The following is a 27,959-nucleotide window of genomic DNA, read 5'->3' as shown; positions in this document are numbered from 1 at the left end:
GCCCGTGCCCCGCCCGGCCTCTTCCGCCGCCGCCGTGGGAATGGAAACATCTACCCAACGTACCGGAAGCCACCTCGCGCAGACGGCGGCGGCGCGCCACTCCGCGTCCTCCCGCGGCGAAGCCGCGCGGGTGTCATCGCGAGACGAGCTCGCCGAAATGGCCGCCGCCAGTCAAGGTAAGGGCGGGCGCGGGCCCCCGGTGGCGCCGCGAGGAGCCGCCTTCCCGGGCTCCGGAAAGGGATGGGCTCCGCTCCTCCCAGGCCAGGCCGCGCCCTCCGCCCCAAGGAACCCGCGCGGCGCAGGGGCGGGGGAGGGCGCTGGAGCTCCGGCCGGGCCCAGCCAAGGTCAGCGGCCGCGCTGGAGCCGACCTTTTCCGGGGGTTCGGCTCGGGGCAGGCTCCTCCGCCTTCCGGCCCCGCCCCGGCAGCCTGGACCCGGCAACTTTTGGTTTGTGTTCTCGGAAGCGGTCGGGAACCCAGAGACTTCAGGCGGGTCATTCTGTGTGCGGGCTGCCCCTCCTGGCGCTTTGATGGGTTTGAAAGCGGACACAGGATACGGTTCTTGGAAATCGTCTCTGTAGTCTGCATACTCAGGAGTCTCAGAAAAAGACAAAAAACAGAGTCCCTGTAATCAAATACACAGTGGACCAAGTCTTCCTGCTTCTTGTCCCACTGTGAATGCTACAGACTGTATTCAGTTCAGTACTGTCTCATAGGGCTTCCCTGGTGGCTTAGATGGTAAAGCATCTGCCTGCAATGTGGGAGACCCGGGTTCGATCCCTGGGTTGGGAAGATCCCCTGGAGAAGGAAATGGCCACCCACTCCAGTACTCTTGCCTGGAAAATTCCATGGACGGAAGAGCCTGGTGGGCTACAGTCCATGGGGTCCCAAGGAGTTGGACACGACTGAGCGACTTAACTTTCACTGTCTTACAGAGCCATCACCGAAAACTCATATGTACTTGTATGAGTTTTATAAATTTACATAAACAAGGTTACAGAAATTCTGTTTAAAACACAAGAATGGAAGGACTCAGAATTCATTCTCTCTTATTTGCCATGTTTCACTGTTATCTGTACTCTTCGGTTATGGACAGCTGTCATGTCCATGTGGTGGAGATAGCCCCACACCTCTTCCAGCTGCGCATTCAGTGCCGTCACAATTTCATGATGTCACGCCCTGGTTGTGCGCGTCCAAGACAGACACAGACACACACACACACACCAGTCTGCCCCCGCCCCAGCTCTGCGTTCAGCGCCGTCACAATTCCATGATGTCATGCCCTGGCTGTGGGTGTGCAACACACACACACACCAGTCTGTCCCCCCCCCAACACACACACTAGTCAGCCCCCGCCCCAGTTCCTCATTCAGTGCCTTCACAATTCAGTGATGTCATGCCCTTGCTGTGCTTGTGCAACACACACACACACACCAGTCTGCCCCCCCCCCCACACATACAGACACCAATCTGCACATGTGCACTCACACACACTAGTCTGCCCCCGCCCCAGCTCCTCATTCAGCGCTGTCACAATTCAGTGAGGTCATGCCCTTACTGTTCTGTGCAACACACACACACACCAGTCTGTACACACACACACTGATACACCCACCAGTCTCCCCCCCCCACCAGTCTGCGCGCACGCACACACACACACACGCACGCACGCACGGCTGCCCCAGCCCCAGCTCCTCATTCAGCGCCGTCACAATTCAGTGATGTCATGCCCTGGCTGTGCATGTGCAACACACACACCAGTCTGCCCCCACCCCAGCTCCATGTTTAGTGCCATCACAATGGCTATTCATGTGCAACACACACACCAGTGTGCCCCCCCACACACACCAGTCTCCCCCGCACACCAGTCTGCACACACACACACACACACACACCAGTCTGCCCCCTGCCCCCACCATACACACACCAGTCTGCACACACATACACACAGACCAGTCTGCCTCCCACACACACACACCAGTCTGCCCCCACACACACACACCAGTCTGCCCCCCCATACCAGTCTGCCAACACACACACATACCCCAACCTGCACACGTACACACACACACACCAGTCTGCCTCCACCCCAGCTCCGTGTTCAGCACCGTCACAATTCAGTGATGTCATGTCCTGGCTGTGGGTGTGCACGACACACCAGCATGTCCCCACCCCATCGCGATCCTTCCATGTTTCCCAGCACACCACGGAATTGCAGTGACTCTAAGGTGTTGGTAAAGAGTCAGCCTGCAATGCGGGAGACTTGGGTTCAATATCTGGGTCAGGAAGATCCCCTGGGGAAGGAAATGGCAACCCACTCCAGTGTTCTTGCCTGGAAAATCCCATAGACAGAGAAGCCTGGTGGGCTACAGACCACGGGGTCACAAAGACTTGGACACAACTGAGTGATAAACACTTGCAAGGTGTTGGTATCCATAAGGGAGTTTCTGCAGAGCAGACTGCCCTCAATTTACTTAAAATGTGTAGCGAATAAGTTATTTGCACCTAGGAAATTGTGGTGAGAAACCTTGAGGTTGACAGTAGGGATTTGTCTGTATCATACTGATGATCAATAATCCTGTAATCCTTTCTGCCCCAAATGGCAAGCAAGGCTACTGACTTCTCCACATAGCACTTGGCAGCATTTGTTTAATGACTAAGTGACTTTGGGTGAACTCAGTGTTTCTGATTTGACCCGTTTGGGCTGGAGCCCTCTCTTGAGCTAAAGGTCTTGACATTAAAACAAAACTCAAAAAAACTCTTGCTTGTTTTCAGTGACGTTCTTTGACCCAGGGAGAGCTTTTCTTCTTCAACACAGCATTAATGTGTTGTGGTTACATTGGAAGAAAAATTGTCATTTAACTACTGCTTAGGCCATACAGGGCTTCCCAGGGGGCTCAGTGGTAAAGAATCTGCTTGCCAACGCAGGAGATGCAGGTTCGATCCCTGGGTGGAAGGAAATGGCAACCCATTCCAGTATTCTGGCCTGGGAAATCCCATGGGACAGAAGAGCTTAGCGTGCTACAGTCCATGGTGTCACAAAGAGTCAGACAGGACTGAGCAACTGAACGAGAGCAGGCCCTAGAAAATCCAGTTCCTTAAACACCCATAGTTTGGTTTTGCTAAATTGGAATCTGTGGTCAGCCTTGAATTAATTCTTCAATTATATTTTGGGCATTGTGTCAAGTAAGGATTGACCTTTTGTTTTCATTAGTACAGATACCTAGTTTCACACAATGTGTTGAAAACTTTCCCTAGTAAATAACTTTTGTGCCATGACACTGACAATCAAATGACTATATGTGTAGATCTACTTCTAGATTCTGGGTTCTCATCCATTGGTAGATTTTTCTGTGCTTATGTCAGTTCTGCACTGGTAAATAGATTAGTTGTATAACTCTTGAAATTAGTTACCTCTGTGTTACTGTAATTTTGTAAGAATTCTCCTACCAGTTTTTCCTGGGTCCTTTGGGGGTTTTTCAGCTTGAGAGGAGAAACTGGAGTACTCATTCTAAATTGTGGAGATTTTTTCCCCCTCTAAGATATTTGTTGATTTTTGTCTGATTTTCAAAAGTTGCTGGTCAGAATTTCCGAGTGAATTTGCTATTTAAAACAGATAAATATTTGGAGGTTCTTATTACAACTGTCTCTGTTTCCTTAAATGTCTCTTAATCTAGGGTAGGAATGTTAGTGATTTATTGTGACAGTAACTGTTTTCTTAACCAGTATCTTAATTCTTGTAGGAAACTTTGAGGGAAAGTTTGAGTCACTGGACCTTGCAGAACTTGCTAAAAAGCAGCCATGGTGGCGCACGCTCTTTGGGCAGGAATCTGGGCCTTCAGCCGAAAAGTATAGTGTGGCAACCCAGCTGTTAATTGGAGGTGTCACTGGATGGTAAGTGATGGAAATGATGTCCAGTGTCTGTTTTTGGCACAATGCAGTGTTTTGGTCATATAAACCATCTCCTGTAACCAATGAAAATACTTTAACTTTTGTGAAATTGATCAGTGTTTTGGTCATAGAAACCATCTCCTTTAACCAATGCAAACACATTGACTTTTGTGAAATTGATCAATGTTTTGGTCATAGAAACCATCTCCTGTAACCAATGAAAACACATTGACTTTTGTGAAATTGATCACCTCACGTGTCATATACATCTACACATAATGGTCAAGTGCTATTTAATGGTTACACATGGTATTCACTACTTGCCAGGTGCAATTTTAAGGATATAGATCCCGCATTTCCTGCTCACAACAACTCTGAAATGGGTATTGCTATGATCTGTCGTCATTTCATAGAAACTAAGGCTTAGAAAGCGGGCCTCCCTGAAAGCTCAGTTGGTAAAGAATCCGCCTGCAATGCAGGAGACCCCAGTTCGATTCCTGGGTCGGGAAGATCCCCTGGAGAAGGGATAAGCTACCCACTCCAGTGTGCTTGGGCTTCCCTGGTGGCTCAACTGGGAAAGAATCTGCCTGCAATGTGGGAGACCTGGGTTGGGAAGATCCCCTGGAGAAGGGAAAGGCTACCTACTCCAGTATTCTGGCCTGGAGAATTCCATGGACTGTATAGTTCATGGGGTAGCAAAGAGATGGACACAACTGAGTGACTTTCATTTCACAAGACCTGAAAAGGTGTACTTGTCCAGAACAACATAGTTAGTGCTTTGAATCACTATAGATCACTTGGCATCTTCTAGAATCATATGTGAATGGAATTATGCAGTGTGTATTCTTTTTTTTTTAAATCTGGCCTCCTTCACTGAGCATACTAATTTTGAGGTTCAGCTGTGCTGTTATGTGTATCATGAGTTCATTCCCTTTTATTATTTTTTTTATATTTGTTTTTTTATTGTATATATATTTTTATTTTCTTTTAAAATATATATATATATATATTTTATTTTAATTGGAGGCTAATTACTTTACAATATTGTATTGGTTTTGCCATACATCAACATGAATCCACCACGGGTGTACACGTGTTCCCAATCTTGAACCCCCCTCCCACCTCCCTCCCCATACCATCCCTCTGGGTCATCCCAGTGCACCAGCCCCAAGCATCCTGTATCCTGCATCAAACCTGGACTGGTGATTCATTTCTTATATGGTATTATACATGTTTCAATGCCATTCTCCCAAATCATCCCCCCGCCCACAGAGTCCAAAAGACTGTTCTATACATCTGTGTCTCTTTTGCTGTCTCGCATACAGGGTTATCGTTACCATCTTTCTAAATTCCATATGTATGCGTTAGTATACAGTATTGATGTTTTTCTTTCTGGCTTACTTCACTCTGTATAATAGGCTCCAGTTTCATCCACCTCATTAGAAGTGATTCAAATATATTCTTTTTAATGGCTGAGTAATACTCCACTGAGTGTATGTACCACAGCTTTCTTATCCATTCATCTGCTGATGGACATCTAGGTTGCTTCCGTGTCCTGGCTATTATAAACAGTGCTGCGATGAACATTGGGGTACATGTTTCTCTTTAAATTCTGGTTTCCTCGGTGTGTATGCCCAGCAGTGGGATTGCTGCGTCATAAGGCAGTTCTATTTCCAGTTTTTTAAGGAATCTCCACGCTGTTCTCCATAGTGACTGTACTAGTTTGCATTCCCACCAACAGTGTAAGAGGGTTCCCTTTTCTCCACATCCTCTCCAGCATTTATTGCTTGTAGACTTTTGGATCACAGCCATTCTGAATGGCATGAAATGGTACTTCATTGTGGTTTTGATTTGCATTTCTCTGATAATGAGTGATGTTGAGCATCTTTTCATGTGTTTGTTAGCCATATGTATGTCTTCTTTGGAGAAATGTCTGTTTAGTTCTTTGGCCCATTTTTTGATTGGGTCATTTATTTTTCTGGAATTGAGCTGCAGGAGTTGCTTGTATATTTTTGAGATTAGTTGTTTGTCAGTTGCTTCATTTGCTATTATTTTCTCCCATTCTGAAGGCTTTTTCACCTTGCTTGTAGTTTTTTTTGTTGTGCAGAAGCTTTTAATTTTAATTAGGTCCCATTTGTTTATTTTTGCTTTTATTTCCAATATTCTGGGAGGTGGGTCATAGAGGATCCTGCTGTGGTTTATGTCGGAGAGTGTTTTGCCTATGTTCTCCTCTAAGAGTTTTATAGTTTCTGGTCTTATGTTTAGATCTTTAATCCATTTTGAGTTTATTCCCTTTTATTGCTGAGTATTAGTCCACTGTATGGATAAAATAGTTCGTCCAGTCCCCTTGATGATACTGGTTTGTTTGCATTTTGGTGCTAAAACTGCTGTTCACGTTTGTGTACCCATCTTTATATGATTATATGCTTTCCATTTCTTGTGGGTAAATACCTCGAAAAAGTATGGTTGAGTCATAGTAGGTGAATGTCTTAACTTTTTAAGACTCTGTCAAGCAGTTTTCTAAAGTACCATCTTACGTCTCCCCCAGCAGTGTATTAGAGTTCCAGTTTCTCTACATCCTAACACTTGGCATAATATCTTTTTTGTTAAGTGTAGTTGACTTACAATATTGTGTTACTTTCATATACACAGTGTAGTGATTGAGTATTTCTGCTGGTTAAATGCCATTCTTACAAGATAATGTAAGAATTCTGACAAGATAATGGCTCTATTTTCCCTGTGCTGTACAATATATCCTGGTTGCTTATCTAGTTGATACATGGTAGTTCTAATCCCCTAGCCCCATCTTGCCCCTTCCCACTTTCTTCTGCCACTGGTAAACACTGGTTTGTTCTCTATGTCTTTCAGTCTATTTCTGGCATAATGTGTTATTGACTACAACCATCCTAGTGGCTGTGAAGTGATATCTCACTGTAGTTTTAATTTACATTTTTCTGGTGAATAATGATACTGAAAATTTTTTTCATGGGCTTGTTTTTTACTATCCATCTATTTTTGGTGAGGTATGTTTAGATATTTTCTACATATTTTTATTGGGGAGTTTGTTTTTTCTCACTACTGGGTGGTGAGATTTCTTTATATTCTGGATACATGTATTTGCAAATACATGATTTGCAAATATATTCTTCTATTTTGTAGCTTTTTATTATTTTGACAGTGTCTTTCAAAAAACAGAAGATCTTAATCTTGAAATACCACTTATCAACTCTTTATTTTATAGCTGTGGCTTTTGGTGTCATGTCTGACAGTCCATGGGGTCGCTAAGAGTCGGACACGACTAAGCGGCTTCACTTTCACTTTCACTTCACTACTGTGTATATGCATATATATATATATTTTTTTAATTAAGGTGAAATTCACCCAAAAGAAAACTGACCTTTTAGAGTGTACAGTTCAGTGACATTTAGTCCATTTACAGCTTTGTGTAACCATGGCCTCTTTCTAGGTTCAAAATAAATCAAATCATACACTCTGTGACCTTCTGTGTCTGGCTTTCCCTGAGAGCATGTTTTTGATGTTCATTCATGTTGCAGTGTGCATTGGGACTGCTTTCCTTGTTACAGCTACATCTCACCAACACTATTTTCTCAAGTAAAAAATTATTATAGCCATCTTAGTGGGCGTGATCTGGGTCTGACATGGTGACTACTGATGTTGAGCATCTTTGATGTGTGTGTTGGCCATCTCTGCCTCTGATCTGAAAAAATGGAGTTGTTTTGTCTTTCTGTTCTTCAGTTGTAAGAATTCTTTGCTTGGGATATTTGACTCTTGCCAGGGCTGCAGTCCATGGGGTCGTTAAGGGTTGGACGTGACTGAGCGACTTCACTTTCACGCATTGAAGAAGGAAATGGCAACCCACTCCAGTGTTCTTGCCTGGAGAATCCCAGGGACGGGGGAGCCTGGTGGGCTGTCGTCTATGGGGTCGGACAGAGTCAGACACAACTGAAGCGACTTAGCAGCAGCAGCAGATCTGAATGAAAACATTTTATTCTATTAAGTTGTCTTTCTAGTTTCTGGATAAAGTCCTTTCTAGAAAATTTGATTTATTGAATTGGCTGTACTGGATCTCTGTTGCTGTGTGTGGGCTTTCTCTAGTTGCAGTTCCCAGGCTCTGGGCATAGAGGCTTGGTTGCCTTGTGGCATCTGGAATCTTCCTGGATCAGGGATTGAACCCGTGTTGCCTGCATTGGACATTCACAACGGGACCTCCAAGGAAGTGCCATAATGTCCTTTAATGGACAGAATTTTTAGTTTTGATGAAGTCCAGTTTTCTTTGTGCTTAGTTGTTCTGCTGCTGCTGAGTCACATGAAAAGTTAAACTGAAAGTGGCTCAGTTGCATCCGACTCTTTGTGACCCCAGGGACTTATAGTCCCTGGAATTCTCCAGGCCAGAATACTGGAGTGCGTAGCCTTTCTCTTCTCTAGGGGATCTTCCCAACCCAGGGATCGAACCCAGGTGTCCCACATCGCAGGCAGATTCATTATCAGATGAGCCACCAGGGAAGCCCGTAATTCTGTTTATGTCCTTTCTTGGTTTATTAGCTATGTCTCTTCATTGTGTGATTTTCGTGGTTGCATTAGGGTTTATAGGATGTATCTTTTATTTATCAGAGTCTGTCATCAAGATAAATACCAGTTCACATAGACTGGTGCTCTTATAACAGTATACTTCCATTTAACTCCTTTACCCTTGATTTTCATTGTCATACATTTAACATGTATGTGTTATTAATCCATAATACATTCTTATTATTTTTCATTGAATATTTAATTCTTATATTTTAAACAGGAGCCTGAGGTTGCAGGAGTTGGACACGACTTGCGGCTAAACCACCACATATTTTTAAATAATGAAAATGAAACCTTTCAATTTACTTTCACAGTTTCTTTTACTCATCATGCTTTTGTGTGTATCTGCATTTCTAGCTGGTATCATTTTCCTCTGCCTGAAAGATTTCTTTTTAGCATTCTTTGTTCTCTGGGTCTGCTAGTGATGATTTCTTTTTCAGATTTTGTGTATCTAAGAAAGGTCTTCATCTTTGTTTTTCGCAAGATATTTTTACTGTATTCAGACTATTTTCCTCATTATTTATTCAAATATTTTTCTATCCTTCAACAATTCCCAATAAGACAGATATTACACTGCTTGAAATTTTCCTGTGATTCCCTGACACTTAGGTTTTTAAAAAGTTTTTATTTTGAGATAACTATAGCTTCACGGCAGAGAAGGCAATGGCACCCCACGCCAGTACTCTTGCCTGGAAAATCCCATGGATGGAGGAGCCTGGTAGGCTGCAGTCCATGGAGTCGCTAAGAGTCGGACACAACTGAGCGACTTCGCTTTCACTTTTCACTTTCATGCATTGGAGAAGGAAATGGCAACCCGCTCCAGTGTTCTTGTCTGGAGAATCCCAGGGACGGGGAAGCCTGATGGGCTGCCGTCTATGGGGTCGCACAGAGTCGGACACGACTGAAGCGACTTAGCAGCAGCAGCAGCATAGCTTCACGGGTGCTTGTTAAAAATAACCCAGAGAGAGCCCATGCTCCAGCTTTCCCCAATGTATAACTGTAATTCAGTATTACGGGCATGTTCATGTATTTTTCTGTTTCATTTTGATTGTGTTTATTGCTGTGTCATGTTTACTGATCTTTTTTCTACGTTGATCTAAACAGCAATTCGATCAAGCATAGTGTTCATCTCAGACACTATAGTTTTCACCTCTAGAAGTTTGATTTTCATCTTGGCAAAATATGTTCCTTGTCTCTACCTATTATATACAGCCTTTGCTCTAGCTTCTTGAACACATGAAATACAGTCAGAGTAACTGCTGTTTTTGTCCGTGTTGTATCTTTGGTGCCACTTCTAGGTTGCTTTCAGCTGATTTATTTTTTCCTTCATTTATGGGCTTTTTTTCCTACTCTGCACGCCTGGTAATTTAATTAAGATAGCAGTATTGTGCATTTTACCTTACTGGGTGCTGGATATCTTTTTTATTCCTCATATAATTGATTCTGGCTCTGGGGCACATTGACAGACTGCTCTACCAAATTCCACATGTGCCCTATACTTTATTCTCTAGAGCTAATTTTAAAGATGAAAAGGGCCTCCCTTGGTGGGCCAGTGGCTCAGACTTTGTGATCCCTGGTCAGGCGAGTACATCCCATGTGGAGCAACTGAGTTCACATGCCATGACTCACATGTTGCAGCGAAGGCCAAATGCAGAAATAAATACACGCCACTGCGGTCTGCATCATCATTCGGGGAAGAATCCTGTCCCGTTTCCGATGCGAGTCCTCTAGGCTCGAACACAGTTATGTTTTTCTTCCCTCCATCACATGGCCTTAGTGCAGACCCCCAGCATGTCTCCTCCGTTTTTCTGATCCATTCTCCACCATGTTGCCAGAGTTCTCTGAGAAATGCAGGGATAATAGCCAGGACATAGAAGCAACATAGATGTCCATCAACAGACGAATGGATAAGAAAGCTGTGGTACATATACACAATGGAATATTCAGTTCAATTCAGTCGCTCAGTCGTGTCCGACTCTTTGCAACTCCATGAATCCCAGCACGCCAGGCCTTCCTGTCCATCACCAACTCCCGGAATTTATTCAAACTCCTGCCCGTTGATTTGGTGATGCAGTCCAGCCATCTCATCCTCTGTTGTCCCTTTCCCCTCTTGCTGCCAATCCCTCCCAGCATCAGGGTCTTTTCCAATGAGTCAACTCTTCGCATGAAGTGGCCAAAGTATTGGAGTTTCAGCTTCAGCATCAGTCCTTCCAATGAATACCCAGGACTGAACTCCTTTAGAAGTGATTGGTTGGGTTTCTTTGCAGTCAAAGGGACTCTCAAGAGTCTTCTCCAACACCACAGTTCAAAAACATCAATTCTTTGGCGCTCAGCTTTCTTCACAGTCTAACTCTCACATCCATACTTGACCACAGGAAAAACCATAGCCTTGACTAGACGGACCTTTGTTGGCAAAGTAATGTCTCTGCTTTTGAATATGCTATCTAGATTGGTCATAACTTTCCTTCCAAGGAGTAAGCGTCTTAATTTCATGGCTGTAGTCACCATCTGCAGTGATTTTGGAGCCCAAAAAATAAAGTCAGCCACTGTTTCCACTGTTTCCCCATCTATTTCCCATGAAGTGATAGGACCAGATGCCATGATCTTCGTTTTTGAATGTTGAGCTTTAAGCCAACTTTTTCACTCTCCTCTTTCACTTTCATCAAGAGGCTTTTTAGTTCCTCTTCACTTTCTGCCATAAGGGTGGTGTCATCTGCATATCTGAGGTTATTGATATTTCTCCTGGCAATCTTGATTCTAGCTTGTGCTTCATCCAGCCCAGCGTTTCTCATGATGTACTCTGCATATAAGTTAAATAAGCAGGGTGACAATATACAGGCTTGACGTACTCCTTTTTCTATTTGGAACCAGTCTGTTGTTCCATGTCCAGTTCTAACTGTTGCTTTCTGACCTGCATACAGATTTCTCAAGACGCAGGTCAGGTGGTCTGGTATTCCCATCTCTTTCAGAATTTTCCACAGTTTATTGTGATCCACACAGTCAAAGGCTTTGGTGTAGTCAATAAAGAAGAAATAGATGTTTTTCTGGAACTCTCTTGCTTTTTCGATGATCCAGCAGATGTTGGCAATTTGATCTCTGGTTCCTCTGCCTTTTCTAAAACCAGCTTGAACATGTGGAAATTCATGGTTCACGTATTGCTGAAGCCTGGCTTGGAGAATTTTAAGCATTACTTTACTAGCGTGTGAGATGAGTTCAATTGTGCAGTAGTTTCAGCATTCTTTGGCATTGCCTTTCTCTGGGATTAGAATGAAAACTGACCTTTTCTAGTCCTGTGGCCACTGCTGAGTTTTCCAAATTTGCTGACATATTGAATGCAGGACTTTCACAGCATCATCTTTTAGAATTTGAAATAGCCCAACTGAAATTCCATCACCTCCACTAGCTTTGTTCTTAGTGATGCTTTCTAAGGTCCACTTGACTTCACATTCCAGGATGTCTGGCTCTATGTGAGTGATTACATCATCGTGTTTATCTGGGTCTTGAAGATCTGTTTTGTACAGTTCTTCTGTGTATTTTTGCCACCTCTTCTTAATATCTTCTGCTTCTATTAGGTCCATACCATTTCTGTCCTTTATCGAGCCCATCTTTGCAGGAAATGTTCCCTTGGTATCTCTAAATTTCTTGAAGAGATCTCTAGTCTTTCCCATTCTGTTGTTTTCCTCTATTTCTTTGCGTTGATCCCTGAGGAAGGCTTTCTTATCTCTCCTTGCTATTCCTTGGAACTCTTCATTCAGATGCTTATATCTTTCCTTTTCTCCTTTGCTTTTCACTTCTCTTCTTTTCACAGCTATTTGGAAGGCCTCCCCAGACAGCCATTTTGCTTTTTGGCATTTCTTTTTCCTGGGGATGGTCTTGATCCCTGTCTCCTGTACAATGTCACGAACCTCCATCCATAGTTCATCAGGCACTCTGTCTATCAGATCTAGTCCCTTAAATCTATTTCTCACTTCCACTGTATAATCATAAGGCATTTGATTTAGGTCATACCTTAATGGTATAGTGGTTTTTCCTACTTTCTTCAATTTAAGTCTGAGTTTGGCAATAAGGAGCTCATGATCTGAGCCACAGTCAGCTCCCGGTCTTGTTTTTGCTGACTGTGTAGAGCTTATCCATCTTTGGCTGCAAAGAATATAATCAGTCTGATTTCGGTGTTGACCATCTGGTGATGTCCATGTGTAGAGTCTTCTCTTGTGTTGTTGGAAGAGGGTGTTTGCTATGACCAGTGCATTTTCTTGGCAAAACTCTATTAGTCTTTGCCCTGCTTCATTCCATATTCCAAGGCCAAATTTTCCTGTTACTCCAGGTGTTTCTTGACTTCCTACTTTTGCATTCCAGTCCCCTATAATGAAGAGCACATCTTTTTTGGGTGTTAGTTCTAAAAGGTCTTGTAGGTCTTCATAGAACCGTTCAACTTCAGCTTCTTCAGTGTTACTGGTTGGGGCATAGGCTTGGATTACTGTGATATTGAATGGTTTGTCTTGGAAATGAACAGAGATCATTCTGTCATTTTTGAGATTGCATCCAAGTACTGCATTTCAGACTCTCTTGTTGACCATGATGGCTACTCCATTTCTCCTAAGGGATTCTTGCCCACAGTAGTAGATATAGTAGTAGGTATAATGGTCATCTGAGTTTAATTCACCCATTCCAGTCCATTTTAGTTCACTGATTCCTAGAATGTCAACATTCACTCTTCCCATCTCCTGTTTGACCGCTTCCAATTTGCCTTGATTCATGGACCTAACATTCCAGGTTCCTATGCAATATTGCTCTTTACAGCATCGGACCTTGCTTCTATCACCAGTCACATCCACAACTGGGTATTGTTTTTGCTTTGGCTCCATCCCTTCATTCTTTCTGGAGTTATTTCTCCACTGATCTCCAGTAGCATATTGGGCACCTACCGACCTGGGGAGTTCCTCTTTCAGTATCCTATCATTTTGCCTTTTCATACTGTTCATGGGGTTCTCAAGGCAAGAATACTGAAGTGGTTTGCCATTCCCTTCTCCAGTGGACCACATTCTGTCAGACCTCTCCACCATGACCCATCAGTCTTGGGTGGCCTCACATGGCATGGCTTAGTTTCATTGAGTTAGACAAGGCTGTGGTCCATGTGATCAGACTGGCTAGTTTTCTGTGATTATGGTTTCAGTGTGTCTGCCCTCTGATGGCCTCTCACAACACCTACTGTCTTACTTGGGTTTCTCTTAGCTTGGACGTGGGGTATCTCCTTACCTTGGATGAGTGGTATCTCCTCACGGCTGCCCCTCTTTACCTTGAACGTGGAGTAGCTCCTCTCGGCCCTACTGCACCTCAGCCATTAAAAAGAATACATTTGAGTCAGTTCTAATGAGGTGGATGAAAGTGGAGCCTATTATACAGAGTGAAGTAAGTCAGAAAGAAAAACACCAGTACAGTATATTAACGCATATATATAGAATTTAGAAAGATGGTAAGGATGACTCTATATGCGAGACAGTGAAAGAGACAGATGTAAAGAACAGTCTTTTGGACTCTGTGGGAGAAGGCGAGGGTGGGATGATTTGAGAGAATAGCATTGAAACATGTATATTATCATACGTGAAATAGATCGCCAGTCCAGGTTTGATGCATGAGACAGGGTGCTCAGGGCTGGTGCACTGGGATGACCCAGAGGGATGGGATGGGGAGGGAGGTGGGAGGGAGGTTCAGAATGGGCAACAGATGTACACCCATGGCTGATTCATGTAAATGTATGGCAAAAAACACTACAATATTGTAAAGTAATTAGCCTCCAATTAAAATAGAAAGGTATTTTCTCAAGACCACAGAATTAAGTAGGTAGAGCCAATATCTCAATCTGAGTCTTTCTGAGTCTCTACCGTTTCCTCCCTCTGGAGGGGACTGGCTGTATGTCCTATGCAGCAGGAAGTTGGCTGGATCGTCCCAAGGTAAGACGTAAATGTTGTCAGAAGTCCACGTGTGTGCTTCTCTGACGGCTGGTCCCGTTGCTTTTTGTAGGTGCACGGGTTTCATATTCCAGAAGGTTGGAAAACTGGCTGCAACGGCTGTGGGAGGTGGATTTTTTCTGCTTCAGGTCTGTACGGGAAATGTTCCTGGATGCTTGGCTGTTCCCCTTGCCCATTTGGAATGTAGCCAGGGGAGGTGTAATCTAGCCCTGGCTCTGTGACACTGAATGGTTTCATGTACTTTTTGAAAGGCTGATGACTTTTTGAATCAAACTTCATCAAGTATCATGAGATGGATTCTTTTGTCATTTATAACATGGGAACATGAGTATGTATTCCTTATCATCTCTCCCTTCCAGGGTTTTTAAGACTGCTTGAAAGATGAAGCAGGTGTGGTTTCAAAAATCCCCAGTGTGATGCAAGCGCCCTATGATCTGACTTATTCTTAGACACTAAGCTGGTGAGACATGAGGGCTAAATGACCCTACGGTCAGATGGTCTGTGCTGTGCCTTGGCCTGGAGTTTGTATTTGAATAACTGCCTGCTGGTTCCCTGAGGCCACCCCTGTTTACTTGGTTTGCAAACCTGACTCCACATTGGAATCACCTGGGCGTTTGACACAACACCGAGGCTTGGGGTCTGGCCTGCCCACCTCCATCTGATTTCAGAGCTTGTGGGCTTCCTTGATGGCTCAGCTGGTAAAGAATCTGCCTGCAGTGCGGCAGACCTGGGTTCAGTTCCTGGGTCGGGAAGATCTCCTGGAGTAGGGCAGGGCAACCCACTCCAGTGTTCTGGCCTGGAGAATCCCCGTGGACAGAGGAGCCTGGTGGGCCACAGTCCATGGGGTTGCAAAGAGTCAGATGGGACTGAGCAACTCAGCCCAGCACCAACATACTGGTCTATTGGAATATTTTCCAGCTTCTGAGGTGCAGCTGAGCTGGCGAATGCCTGCTCTGTAGGAGCCATAGTTCGTAGACTTGTGCTGGGGTCCCATTTTAGCAGGGTAGTCCCACGTGAGATTCACAATTTGAGTGACTTTTCCCGATGGGTTGGGGTGCACCAGGGATTCAGCTGTCATTGTCCTGGTGTCGAAAGGTGTGAGAGGAAGGAAGGCTGATGACAACCCAGAAGGAAACAGGAAGGAGTGAGCAGGGGCTTGTCATTATCTTCCTGGGTGATCATGGACTGTGTGGCAGGTGGGACACAGGGGTCTGTCACCAGGGTAGTCACAGTGTTGGGAGAACAGGGCTTGTCATTTGACATAAGGATCCAGTTTTCTCTCTTGTCTCTGGATGACTATCCTAGCTGCCTTTAGCGAATGTCTTCCTTTATTTGTACCACTGCCTCTATCATACGTGCAGATTCATCTATGGGTGGATTGGACTCTGTCTGCTTTGCTAGTCCTTGATAGTTGGCAAGACAGGTTCCTGCACGTATTCTTCAGGGTCATTGTGGCGGCCTCTGTACCTTCACTTCTCCCATTTAAATGTTAGGACAGTTTCCTTGGTGTGTATGCCCAGAAGTGGGATTGCTGGGTCATATGGCAGTTCTCGTGTACCCCGGTGTTCATTGCAGCACTGTTTATAATAGCCAGGATATGGAAGCAACCTAGATGTCCATCAGCAGACGAATGGATAAGAAAGCTGTGGTACATACACTCAGTGGAGTATTACTCAGCCATTAAAAAGAATACATTTGAATCAGTTCTAATGAGGTGGGTGAAACTGGAGCCAATTATACCGAGTGAAGTAAGCCAGAAAGAAAAACACCAATACAGTATACTAATGCATATATATGGAATTTAGAAAGATGGTAATGATAACCCTGTATGCGAGACAGCAAAAGAGACACAGATGTATAGAACAGTCTTTTGGACTCTGTGGGAGAGGGAGAGGGTGGGATGATTTGGGAGAAAGGCATTGAAACATGTATAATATCATATGTGAAACAAATCACCAGTCTAGGTCTGATGCATGATAAAGGATGCTTGGGGCTGGTGCACTGAGATGACCCAGAGGGATGGGATGGGGAGGAAGGTGGGAGGGGGTTCAGGATGGGGAACACATGTACACCTGTGGCAGATTCATATGGTGAAACCAATACAATATTGTAAAGTAAATAAAAAATTTAAAAAATATATTAAAAGAATTAAATGTCACAGGCTTGTGAATTCCTTTCAGAGATTTTGTTTCCTTTTTGATTGGAATTGCATGGGAACCATATAGATAAATTGGGGGAGAATTAAAATCCTTTATGAGACTGCATCATCTAGCTGTGAACACCGACTGTCTCTCCATTTCTTTTGGTCTTCTGTAGCGTCTTTGCCTAGAATTTTATTTTTTCCATATAAATCTTGTCCATCTGTGGCTCAGTTTTATTCCTTATAAGAGCTTGCCTTGCTCTTATGCCTTTCCTCAGCCACTCACCCTTAGTCCTAAAGCTCTCTCGATTGGACTCAGTGATACAACTCCTGATGTGATACAACATCATCTTATGTGTTTATCTGCTGTCCAGAGCTCATTTTTGGTGAAGTATCTATTCAGGTCTTTTGCCTGTTTTTTGATTGTGTTTTCTGTTTCTGTTATTATTCTGGCCTATTACTCTCTGTGTCCATCTCTTCTGTGTATCTTCTCCAATATCCCACTGTCTTGATTGCTGTGAAATCAGGTAGTGTGATTTGGCTGTTCTAATTTCTTTGTCTTCTCATACAGATTGAGAAGCAGCTTGTTTAGAAAAAGCTCTAAAACAGCTTGCTGGGGTTGGGTTTGCAGTAACTCTGGCCTAATCTGGGGCTTCCCTGGTAGCTCAGTTGGCAGAGAATCCACCTGCAATGCGGGAGACCTGGGTTTGATCCCTGGGTCGGGAAGATCCCCTGGAGAAGGGAATGACACCCACTCCAGTATTCTGGCCTGGAGAATTCCATGGACTTTATGAGGTCATAAAAGTAGGACATGACTGAGCGACTTTGACTTTCTTTCACTGGCCTGATCACTTCTATTTTGAGTCTTCCATTCTGTGTACATGGCCTGCCCCTCCATTTATCTTGGTCATCTTTGAGTTCTTTCTTCAACATTTTGTCGTTTTCAGCATAGAGATATCCTGTATGATTTTTGTGTAGATTTGCACCTGCTGCTGCTGCTAAGTCGCTTCAGTCGTGTCCGACTCTGTGCGACCCCATAGACAGCAGCCCACCAGGCTCCCCCGTCCCTGGGATTCTCCAGGCAAGAACACTGGAGTGGGTTGCCATTTTCTTCTCCAATGCATGAAAGTGAAAAGTGAAAGTGAAGTCGCTCAGTCATGTCTGACCCCTAGCGACTCCATGGACTGCAGCCTATCAGGCTCCTCCTTCCATGGGATTGTCCAGGCAAGAGTACTGGAGTGGGGTGCCATTGCCTTCTCCGGATTTGCACCTAGTATTCAGTCATTTTGCAACTCTCGTAAAATCTTAACTTTTATTTCCCATTTCCAGTTCAGATTGTTAATATTAACATTGCTAATACAGTTGATTTTGTGTATTCATCTTAGTAGTGTAGATCCTGGCTACATTAACTTTTGGGGGTGTAGGAATTTTGGGGTTTTGTTGGATTCTTTGAAATTATATAGAAAAACATGTCAACAAATAGTGACAGTTTTTTTTTTTTTTCCTTTCTCACTTGGATGCCTCTTACCTCTGGATATAGCCAAACTACTCTCTTACAAAGCTGCTGATTAACCCTCTCAGGAAGAGTGTGGTAGGAGTGTCCATTGCCCTATCTCCTTCGTAGCACTGTATTTTCAGTAGTTTTATCTATCTCCAATCTGATAAAGAGTTATGGTACCTTGTTAACTATAATGTTAATTTCCTTGATTACTTACGAAGTTGAACTTCTCCTTTATGTTGGCCACTGTCTTGTGTGAGTTGCCTTTTATCTGTTTTTCAAGTGGGTTTCTTCCTTTACTGATCTAAAAGAATCTTACTTTTTATCAGTATTAATGATTTTTTTTATTCATGTGTAGTGCAAATACTTTGTCCAGCCTGGTTTGGGTGATGGATTAGTTGGTGGTGCCATTAACTAGAGGACTTGAGGGTGAGCAGCAATGCAGGAGAAGACTAGACAGTGGAGAAGAATTTCAGTTTCAGATATTTTGAGCTATCCAGAGAGGTAAAATCATATCCAAAATTGGAAGGAGAGAAGTGTTATGTTTGGAGGGTTGGCTGTCTCTTTGTTCCCTGGGTAACACTAGTCCATCAGGAAAAGTCATGCCTGAATCAGTCTTATCCTGTTCTCACATTTGTGATGAAATGCTTCTCACTAAGTCTGTGTGTGTGCCTGTCTTGAGTAAGGGAAGTAGTCATATCCTGTAGGTATATTTGGATGGCTTCTCTCTGTGCCGCTTGAAAGAAATCACTCATGAGGAGTCTCTTTGGGGCCAGGTTCTAGAAGATTTCTGACTAGAAGTGATTACTACCTGACAGCCTTGCTCTGTTCACGTGGTCAAGAAAGTCTGGCTTATGTTGGCTTTAAGGTTTCTTTACCTTACCTCTCTACTTACAGTTCTGATTTTCATTTACCATTGTATTTTTTAAGCTAACTTAAAACTTTATCAAGGTGGGTAAGAGTTAAGGTGAAATAATTGCCAGTAGTCATTGAAGGCTTGTTTGTCGATTTCCTGTGCCAGGGATTGGGCCTTGCACATTGGACAGATGATGAGGAGCTCTGGCGCTAATATCATAGTTGTACCAAAACTTGGATGGCATATGTCTCCAAAAAATAGAAATTCAGAAGGGTTTTTGATAAAGGATTTTAGTAATTTATCCTGAACAAGAGAAATAACCAGACTGTGTTTCTCCTCTCTTGCGGTCATTTTTGACACTAAAGCTTGCAAACCATACTGGCTACATCAAAGTGGACTGGCAGCGTGTAGAGAAGGACATGAAGAAGGCCAAGGAACAGCTGAAGATCCGCAAGAGCAACCAGATACCTACAGAGGTCAAGAGCAAAGCAGAGGAGGTGAGACTTCATTTTGTTTCTGTGAAGCCTAAGGGTGTACACAACTTTGTACAAAAATGGAGAAGACATACCCGTATGTCAGCCTGGGATGGAATATCTTTACCTCAGAGGCATTTTCAAAGGGTAAACCTACAAGGATCAGTAGAAGGTTTGGTGACTTTTACTGGGGATGCAGGCACACACGTGGGTTGATCATCCCTTGAAGTAGTTCTTGTCAGGAAGTGAGGAGGATGAGGATGTATGTTTTACAGCTACTCTGATCATTTTGATGGGCTTCCCTGGTGGTTCAGATGGTAAAGCATCTGCCTGCAATGCAGGAGACCCATGTTTGATCCCTGGGTTGGGAAGATCCCCTGGAGAAGGAAGTGGCAACCCACTTCAGTACTTTTGCCTGGAAAATTCCATGGACAGGAGCCTGGTAGGCTACAGTCCATGGGGTCACAAAAAGTTGGACATAATTGAGCAACTTGACCTTCCTGATCATTTTGAGTCATACTTTTGGGTACATACCCATCTCTGAAGTATCCAGAATATGTAGCCCAGGGGTTGGTAAGCTTTTTTTGTAAAGGGTCAGATGATACATATTGTCAGCTCTGTACACTGTGTGGTCTCTGTCACAACTATTGAATTACAGGGTGTAGCGTGAAAATAGCCAGAGACTATGGGTAGGCAGGTGGGTGTGGCTGTGTTGCACCGAAATTTTATTTAAAATAAAATTTGGCCCTTGGGCTGTAGTTTGCTAATCCCTGATCTAGCGTACAAAATCAGGTCAGATTATATTGGCTGATACTGGAGGGACAGGAGAAGACTGTCTCTTTTGAAAGATATACTATATTTTGTTAGGTCTTTATGATCTTTAGAAAATTCTCAAATACCACAAATAAGTAAAGGCACTTAACTGGAGGAAGTAGACCAGGATCAAGGTGTTAAGAAGGTGCCTGATTAATTCTGCAAGGACCCAAGAGACCAGGAACATGTCAGCAAATGTTTTCAAGTTGGAAAGCAGTTAGACGAGGCATAGATGACTTAGCAGAATATGAAAATACTGAACAGACAGCTCTGTGTGGTGGTAAGTGCTTGGCCAAAGCTGTCCATTGCTGCCATGCTACTCAGATATAAAAGATAATGACATTTGGCCATTTGCAGCTACACGGATGGACCTGGAGATGATCATACTGAGGGAAGTAAGTCAGAAAGAGAAAAATCCCCTATGAAAGCACTTATCAGTGGAATCTGAAATATGACACAAAGGAATATCTCTATGAAATAGAGACAGACCCCCAGAGAGAACAGACTGGTCGGGGAGGGAAGGGGAGTGTGGGATTAGCAGCTACAGATTATTAAAAACTGTATGGGTATTTTTGAATGGGTACCAGCCCGGGCCTATTGTATAGTACAGGGAACTGCATCCAGTCTTCTGGGATAAACCGTAATGGAAAAGAATATTTTAAAAAAGAATATATGTGCACAACTGCGTAACTTTGCTGTGTCTAACTTTGCCCAACATTGTAGAAAACCTATACTTCAGTAAAATGAAAAAGCAAACCAAAACAATGAAGTTATCCATTGCCCAGAGTGGCAGGTGGCCTTTGTCGGGGGCTCACATACCTAGATAGTCCTTCCCCCTTCCATCCCCCTCAAGCTCAAGGTTACGAAAGTTGCACTTTTTTCACCTCTAAATTATTTTTTATTCGGACATGTACAAAAACAATGCATGGTTTCAAAAGCTTCTTTAATGATACAGAAGTGTATACAATAAAAAATAATATTGTTCATGTTTGATTAGAACTTCCTGGTGACTTAACAGTGAACACTTGTAAACTAACCAGAAGGTTTGGAATCGGTTCATTCATTCTCCAAGTTTTTGCTTTCCTCTTCTGAGGGAGGATGGCTGTTCTTGCAGCGAGCCTATTGTCATATTTGGGGTCAGTGTGTAGCAACCAGGAGGCCATCAGGGATTTCAGTGTGAATAGTTGCAGTCAGATGGTGGGATTCAGAGCCAAGGTGTACCAAGTTGAGGCTCATTAGTAAAGAGCATGAATGCAAGCAGGTATTTCAGAAAATGGTATGATTGTTTTCATCCCTGTCCCCCGCCCCAGGGCAGGTGGCAAGAGACAGTGCCTCTAATAAGGGGGCCAGGGAGAGGGCACTTAGGTTCAGGAAATTAGTAAGCTAGGCTGCAGGGTGTGTTCCTGGTGAACACTTTTCTAAGATGGTGTTTGCATGTGAGAGAAGAGGGTGTCCGTCTGCCCTGCTCAGCCAAGTGCGGTCTGAGATGGAGGTTGATCGTGGACACATGCGGGAGCCGTAGGGCTCCGACTCTCAAACAGGCGGGACCTTTCACTGGAGGCAGGAAGCTTCGGGAATCAGAGAAGAAATCCGATTTCAGAGGAGGGTGTCTGGCTAGACCTGGCAGATTGTGGGTGGGAGGATCGAGTGGACAGGTTGGAAGGAGAAACCTCTGCCAGCAGCTTAGCCTAAGACCTGTCAGCTCGCCTTCAGATCCCCATCCTCCCCAATAACAGTGTCCTCAGCTGAGTAATCCACTGTGCTGTCTTCTGTTCCTAGGTGGTGTCGTTTGTGAAGAAGAACGTTCTAGTGACTGGTGGCTTTTTCGGAGGCTTTCTGCTGGGCATGGCGTCCTAGAGGGGATGACTTCACCACCATTAGTCCTAGCTTTGCCAACCAGCAGCCTCTCCCCACCACCCTAGGACAGCAAACTCCTCCTCTTCCTCCTCCCTGCCATGGCGTATCTGAGTGGCTTTGTAGGCATCTGGTGGTTCAAGTTGGGAACGGCCCCACTGTGAGCTTGACGGCAATGGAAGAGACCATAGATGTTAGCGCTTATCTAGCACACTCCCCCGGGACTAATCTGTAGGTCAGCAAGTATATTCCTTTCTCGCATAAGATACTTACCAGAACATAGGACAAGATGACACGCCGAGTGGATCTTCAAAGGTTGCCCCACACTTGATTTGGAAAAGACATTGCAAGCGTATAACATACCTCGTTAAGTTTTGCATGGAAAGGAACTGAATACACTGGCCTTTAAGCATGAAAGATTTTGCAATTGTGGTGTCTACTTTCTCTTTTAGTAGATTTGAGATTACAGAAAGAGAACTACTCTTAGTGCGTGACAGTTGAAAAATCCGAATATGGAATGAACTTGTCCTAAAGTGACATACGATGAGCTGAAGCTGTGTTTGGTGGGAAGGCCTTTGGGGAAACCAAGCAGTCGATAACATTTAGGATGGTCAGACTTAGTGAATCATTTAAAGGCATTCAGATATTATCTAGGAATGTTTTCCACCACACAGGGTAATGCATCTCATGGCTGTTTCCAAAGGGTTTATTGATGGTAAAATAAGTGACTTTAGGTGTAAGAGGGAAGAAGCTCTTGGGTTTTTATTTAATAGAAAGGGTTTGAAGCTGTTTGAAGCTTTGAAATGTGAACTTTTCTTTATGTCCGGTCAAAACGTCAGGGGTAGCCTGTAGCTCCTCTGTGTCAATTCTGTTTCTTTATCCAGAGTTTTAAAATGGTGGCATTTCCAAAAAAAATAAAATGGTGGCATTTCCAAGCATTAAAAGTTTAGAACAGTAGCATCAAAGGTATCTACTGTCTCATGATGACCCCAACTCTTTGAATTTATCTTTAGAATTCAAGTTTATACACACACCCATCCTTAGAAACAAGACATTTTTCTGTAACGACCTTTTACCATGTCTGGAATATCCAGTGCAGAAAGGCAAGGCTGTGTCTTCATCATTGTATACATGGAGTCAAGCACTTAGTAGATACTCAGTCTGTTGAATATATGAGTAATGAGGTCATAGAAAAGTATGTGGAAAATGGAGTGATCAGCAGGATTTTTGAGACTTGATGAATTCTGAGAATGCTGAAAACTCAGAATTAATTCTTAAACTTGCAGGTGATCCCTTGCAAAATGTATGTTTTCAATGCCTTCCTTTTAAAATGTTTGCCTTTTAACTTGAATTTGGAAATTGTAGCTACTAGCGGATGTGTGGAATTTTTTAGAATTCATCCGTTTGCATTTTTCTCCTTATTGTAATATTTTAAGGCAACATTAAGTAGTTTTGCTTGTAACATGTGGATTATATACAAATCATAATGGTATGAGCTACATTGTCCTATATTTTTGTATAAACTCAAAATTTTTTCACTTTTTCTTATGCTCAGACATATGTAAACATACAGATGTTCAAATATATATGAAAGTACAGTGACCCCCATGGGCCCACGACCCACCTATAATGATCATCAAAATATAGTTTGTTTTATCAGTGGCTTTGAAACAAATACCAGATGTGTCCCTTTATTATATTTTGGTATGTGTCTTAAATGGTAAGAACTCTTAAAAATCATAAATACATAGATCCACTATTAGACTCATGTGACCCCACCCACGCCAATGGAATACTGGGGCTGCAAAAGCTAACTGAAGTGTCCTGTGCCCCTCCGGGTTGCAGGTTGGGGTGGGTGGCCTGTCTCTGGTTTCCCTGTCGTCCCTGGTACGGTTGAGGTCAGTATTATAGGTTGCTTTCATCATAGTACAGTGAGAATGGCCTGGCCTTCTGCCTATTGTGCGGGGCTACCATTGGTAGCCATGCCAAATGGGTGCTGATGTTGGAGAGTGGCAGGGCTCTGGTGCACAGTGCTGGTGGGACTTAGTGGAGTCCCCCCAGGCCTTTAGGGGTGCCTCTAAATGGATGCTTTTGAACTGTGGTGTTGGAGAAGACTCTTGAGAGTCCATTGGACTGTAAGGAGATCCAACCAGTCCATCCTAAAGGACATCAGTCCTGAATACTCATTGGAAGGACTGAGTCTGAAGGTGAAACTCCAGTACTTTGGCCACCTGATGCGAAGAGCTGACTAATTGGCAAAGACCCTGATGCTGAGAAACATGGAAGGTGGGAGGAGAAGGGGACGACAGAGGATAAGATGGTGGAATGGCATCACTGACTTGATGGACATGAGCTTGAGCAAGCTCTGGGAGTTGGTGATGGACAGGGAGGCCTGGTGTGCTGCGGTCCATGGAGTCTCAAAGAGTCGGACACGACTGAGCGACTGAACTGAGTTGAACTAAATGGAGGCCTTGTTGCCAGCAGCTTGGTTTCAGACGGTGAAGTGAGGGTGGTTTTCCCCCAGAGCAGCTTGCTGCCCCTTCCTGCGAAACATGCCAGGACTAGGCAGCTGCACCCATTGATTCTGTGTTTGCCCGTGACTGGCAAGGCCTGTTTAAGGAGGCATGTGTTTTCCTCCAGGGCCCAGAATCCAGTACTGTGCTGGGCCTCCTTTTTAGTGATGGGGGCTGAAGAGACTGCAGCTTCTCTTGAAGCCTTTCCAGTCGTCCCTTTGACCGGGTTTGGGCGTCTGCTCCCCATTGCTCAGAGCTTCCCTCCCTCTGTCCTGGCCTGTGCCACCTCTGACAGCTGGTGGCTTTTCTCCCTTTTCACTCCTCACCCCTGAGCCCCCTTGTGCACCTGCTGTTCCCTGCCACTCTCGGGGTACCCTGGGACCAGCTCAGATGAGCTGTTCACAGAGGAGGGGAAGAGGGGTCCAGGGTTCACTTTCTGGCTACTGTCTGCTCAGGGCTGACAGATAAGACTCCTGTGTCTTCAGTCTTGCTAAGGCTCTGTATCCTCATGGCCGGCATGGCAGAAATTGGAGCAACCTGACTGTGATGCACATCACTGTGATTATTATAACATGCAGATAAGGCCCCTCCCACCGCCTGTCTGGGTCACGTGTCTGCTCCCACATCCCGACACTTGGCCTCAGGGACATTCATCAATAGGACGGGGTGGGGTATTCACTCTCACGTGTGGCCTGTCACCTGGGTAAGAGCCCCGCCTAATGGACCTGCCAGGACCCAGGACATGATGAATGACTTCCATAATTCTAGCTTACATGGTTTTGAAAACGCTTAACTATTGTCAAAGTGTCCCCTCCATCATTTTCCTGGTTTTAAGACTGGGCTCTTACTTTGAACATCTACATTTTTGTAGTTTGGGAAATGCCATGCATTGGATTTTAAAAATTGTCTTAGGGATAGATTGGCAAGATCTGAGTATCATTGGTATTCCATGATGATCTCAGTTTCTTCTCTGAGGGAAACTTTCTTAAAGCCAGTTGTGGACCCTGCAGACAAAATTCGAGTCCTCCCCTTTCTGGGGAGGTCTCCACCAAGTTACCAGCTTCATTTCTTTGTCATGGTTCCAAGTCTGGGGCTTGCTTGATCACGTATGCAATAGTAGTGTGATCTCTTGGAGACATGGGCAGAAAACCAAATCATACAGTGTGGCGTATGTCTGTGATGTTTGATACTTCTTAAGCATCTTACTGTGAAAGTGCTGCACTCAGTATGCTAGCAAATTTGGAAATCTCAGCAGTAGCCACAGGACTGGAAAAGGTCAGTTCTCATTCTAATCCCAAAGAAAGGCAATGCCAAAGAATGCTCAAACTACTGCACAATTGCATTCATCTCACACTCATCTCACATGGTAGTAAAGTAATGCTCAAAATTCTCCAAGCCAGGCTTCAGCAATACGTGAATTGTGAACTTCCAGATGTTCAAGCTGGTTTTAGAAAAGGCAAAGGAACCAGAGATCAAATTGCCAACATCCGCTGGATCATCAAAAAAGCAAGAGAGTTCTGGAAAAACATCTATTTATGCTTTATTGACTATGCCAAAGCCTTTGACTGTGGATCACAATAAACTGTGGAAAATTCTGAAAGAGATGGGAATACTAGACCACCTAACCTGCCTCTTGAGAAACATGTATGCAGGTCAGGAAGCAACAGTTAGAACTGGACATGGAACAGACTGGTTCCAAATAGGAAAAGGAGTACATCAAGGCTGGATATTGTCACCCTGCTTATTTAACTTATATGCAGAGTACATCATGAGAAACACTGGGCTGGAGGAAGCACAAGCTAGAATCAAGATTGCCGGGAGAAATATCAATAACCTCAGATATGCAAATGACACCACCCTTATAGCAGAAAGTGAAGAAGAACTAAAGAGCCTCTTGATTGAAAGAGGAGAGTGAAAAAGTTGGCTTAAAGCTTAACATTCAGAAAACTAAGATCATGGGATCTAGTCCCATCACTTCATGGCAAATAGATGGGGAAACAGTGGCTGACTTTATTTTTCTGGGCTCCAAAATCACTGCAGATGGTGATTGCAGCCATTAAATTAAAAGATGCTTACTCCTTGGAAGGAAAGTTATGACCAACCTAGACAGCATATTAAAAAGCTGAGACATTACTTTGCCAACAAAGGTCTGTCTAGTCAAGGCTGTGGTTTTTCCAGTGGTCATGTATGGATGTGAGAGTTGGACTATAAAGAAAGCTGAGTGCTGAAGAATTGATGCTTTTGAACTGTGGTATAGGAGAAAACTCTTGAGAGTCCCTTGGACTGCAAGGAGATCCAACCAGTCCATCCTAAATGAGATCAATCCTGGATGTTCATTGGTAGGACTGATTTTGAAGCTGAAACTCCAATACTTTGGCCACCTGATGTGAATGAAGAGCTGACTCATTTGAAAAGACACTGATGCTGGGAAAGATTGAGGGCAGGAAGAGAAGGGGACGACAGAGGATAAGATGGCTGGATGGCATCACTGACTCGATGGACATGAGTTTGCGTAAACTTCAGGAGTTGGTGATGGACAGGGAGGCCTGGTATGCTGCGATTCCTGGGGTCGCAAAGAGTCGGACATGACTGAGCGACTGAACTGAACTGAAATGTAGTTGTAAAATGTTTCATTAAATTGTTTTACTATTAACAGAAGACATTGAAATGATTTTATGAGAATGTAGCCCTGTTTTCCTGGTCTCTTAAGGCAGCATTTCTCCAAAGGAGTATGTTCCCCTCCTTTGAGAGATGCTATCTGCAAAATGGGGTTTGCTGGTAGAGTTGGCAAGTATTACATATAATAGTCCTTTCCAGGGAATCATACTTCACATGAACTTATGAAAAGCTTTAGCCTTGCAGGAAAGAAACCTGTTGATTTTTGTGGAACCTGGTATTCCCTGAATTTAGCTTACCAGGCAATCGTTTTTTTCTCCGTTACAGCAATTCTTAGAAAAGCTGATTTAAAGAACACTTGGTCTCAAACAATAGTGATATTTGAATATCAGGGACTATCTGAGTTTGTTCACAGCAGTGTAGACTCTAGTGTACTAAAAGAGGGGAGGAAGGATCATCCCTGTTCTGGCTTGAAATCCTAACCCCTTAATACCCAAGGTGATGGCATTTGGAGGTGGGGCCTTTGGAGGTAATTAAGTCATGAGTGCAAGGCCCTCATGAGTGGAATTAGTGATCGTATAAAATAGACTCCAGAGAGTTCCCTTGTCCCTTCACATGAGGATATGGTGAGAAGGCTGCCGTCTATGAATCAGGCAGAGGGCCATCACCAGACACTGAATCTCAGCACCTTTATCTTGTATTTTCTGCCTCCAGAACTTTGAGAAATAAATGTATGTTGTTTAAGCCA

General features: G+C 43.9%; 2 protein-coding genes across 3 annotated transcripts in view; one reads left to right on the top strand and one right to left on the bottom strand.

Moving 5' to 3' along the window:
- The window catches only part of F8 (coagulation factor VIII), a 142,391-nt gene extending 142,191 nt beyond the window's left edge, over positions 1-200 (bottom strand). Inside the window, exon 1 of one of the 2 annotated variants that reach the window (XM_070785447.1) lies at positions 64-200. The gene's annotated coding sequence lies outside the window, so the exon portion shown is untranslated. The remainder of the gene's footprint in view (positions 1-63) is intronic. The other variant, XM_070785448.1, reaches the window with a different exon arrangement.
- Positions 12-27,959, top strand: FUNDC2 (FUN14 domain containing 2). Its single transcript, XM_070785451.1, has 5 exons — positions 12-176; positions 3,742-3,892; positions 14,501-14,576; positions 19,308-19,439; positions 22,008-27,959. Exons 1-5 carry the CDS (start codon positions 41-43, stop codon positions 22,083-22,085), a joined length of 573 nt encoding a protein of 190 aa, XP_070641552.1. The 5' UTR covers positions 12-40; the 3' UTR covers positions 22,086-27,959.

The sequence above is a fragment of the Bos indicus genome, chromosome X (genome assembly GCF_029378745.1).
Source record: "Bos indicus isolate NIAB-ARS_2022 breed Sahiwal x Tharparkar chromosome X, NIAB-ARS_B.indTharparkar_mat_pri_1.0, whole genome shotgun sequence".
Lineage (NCBI taxonomy): Eukaryota > Metazoa > Chordata > Mammalia > Artiodactyla > Bovidae > Bos > Bos indicus.
Note: the sequence above shows the minus strand (reverse complement) of the source record. Positions and strands in the feature narration are given on the sequence as shown.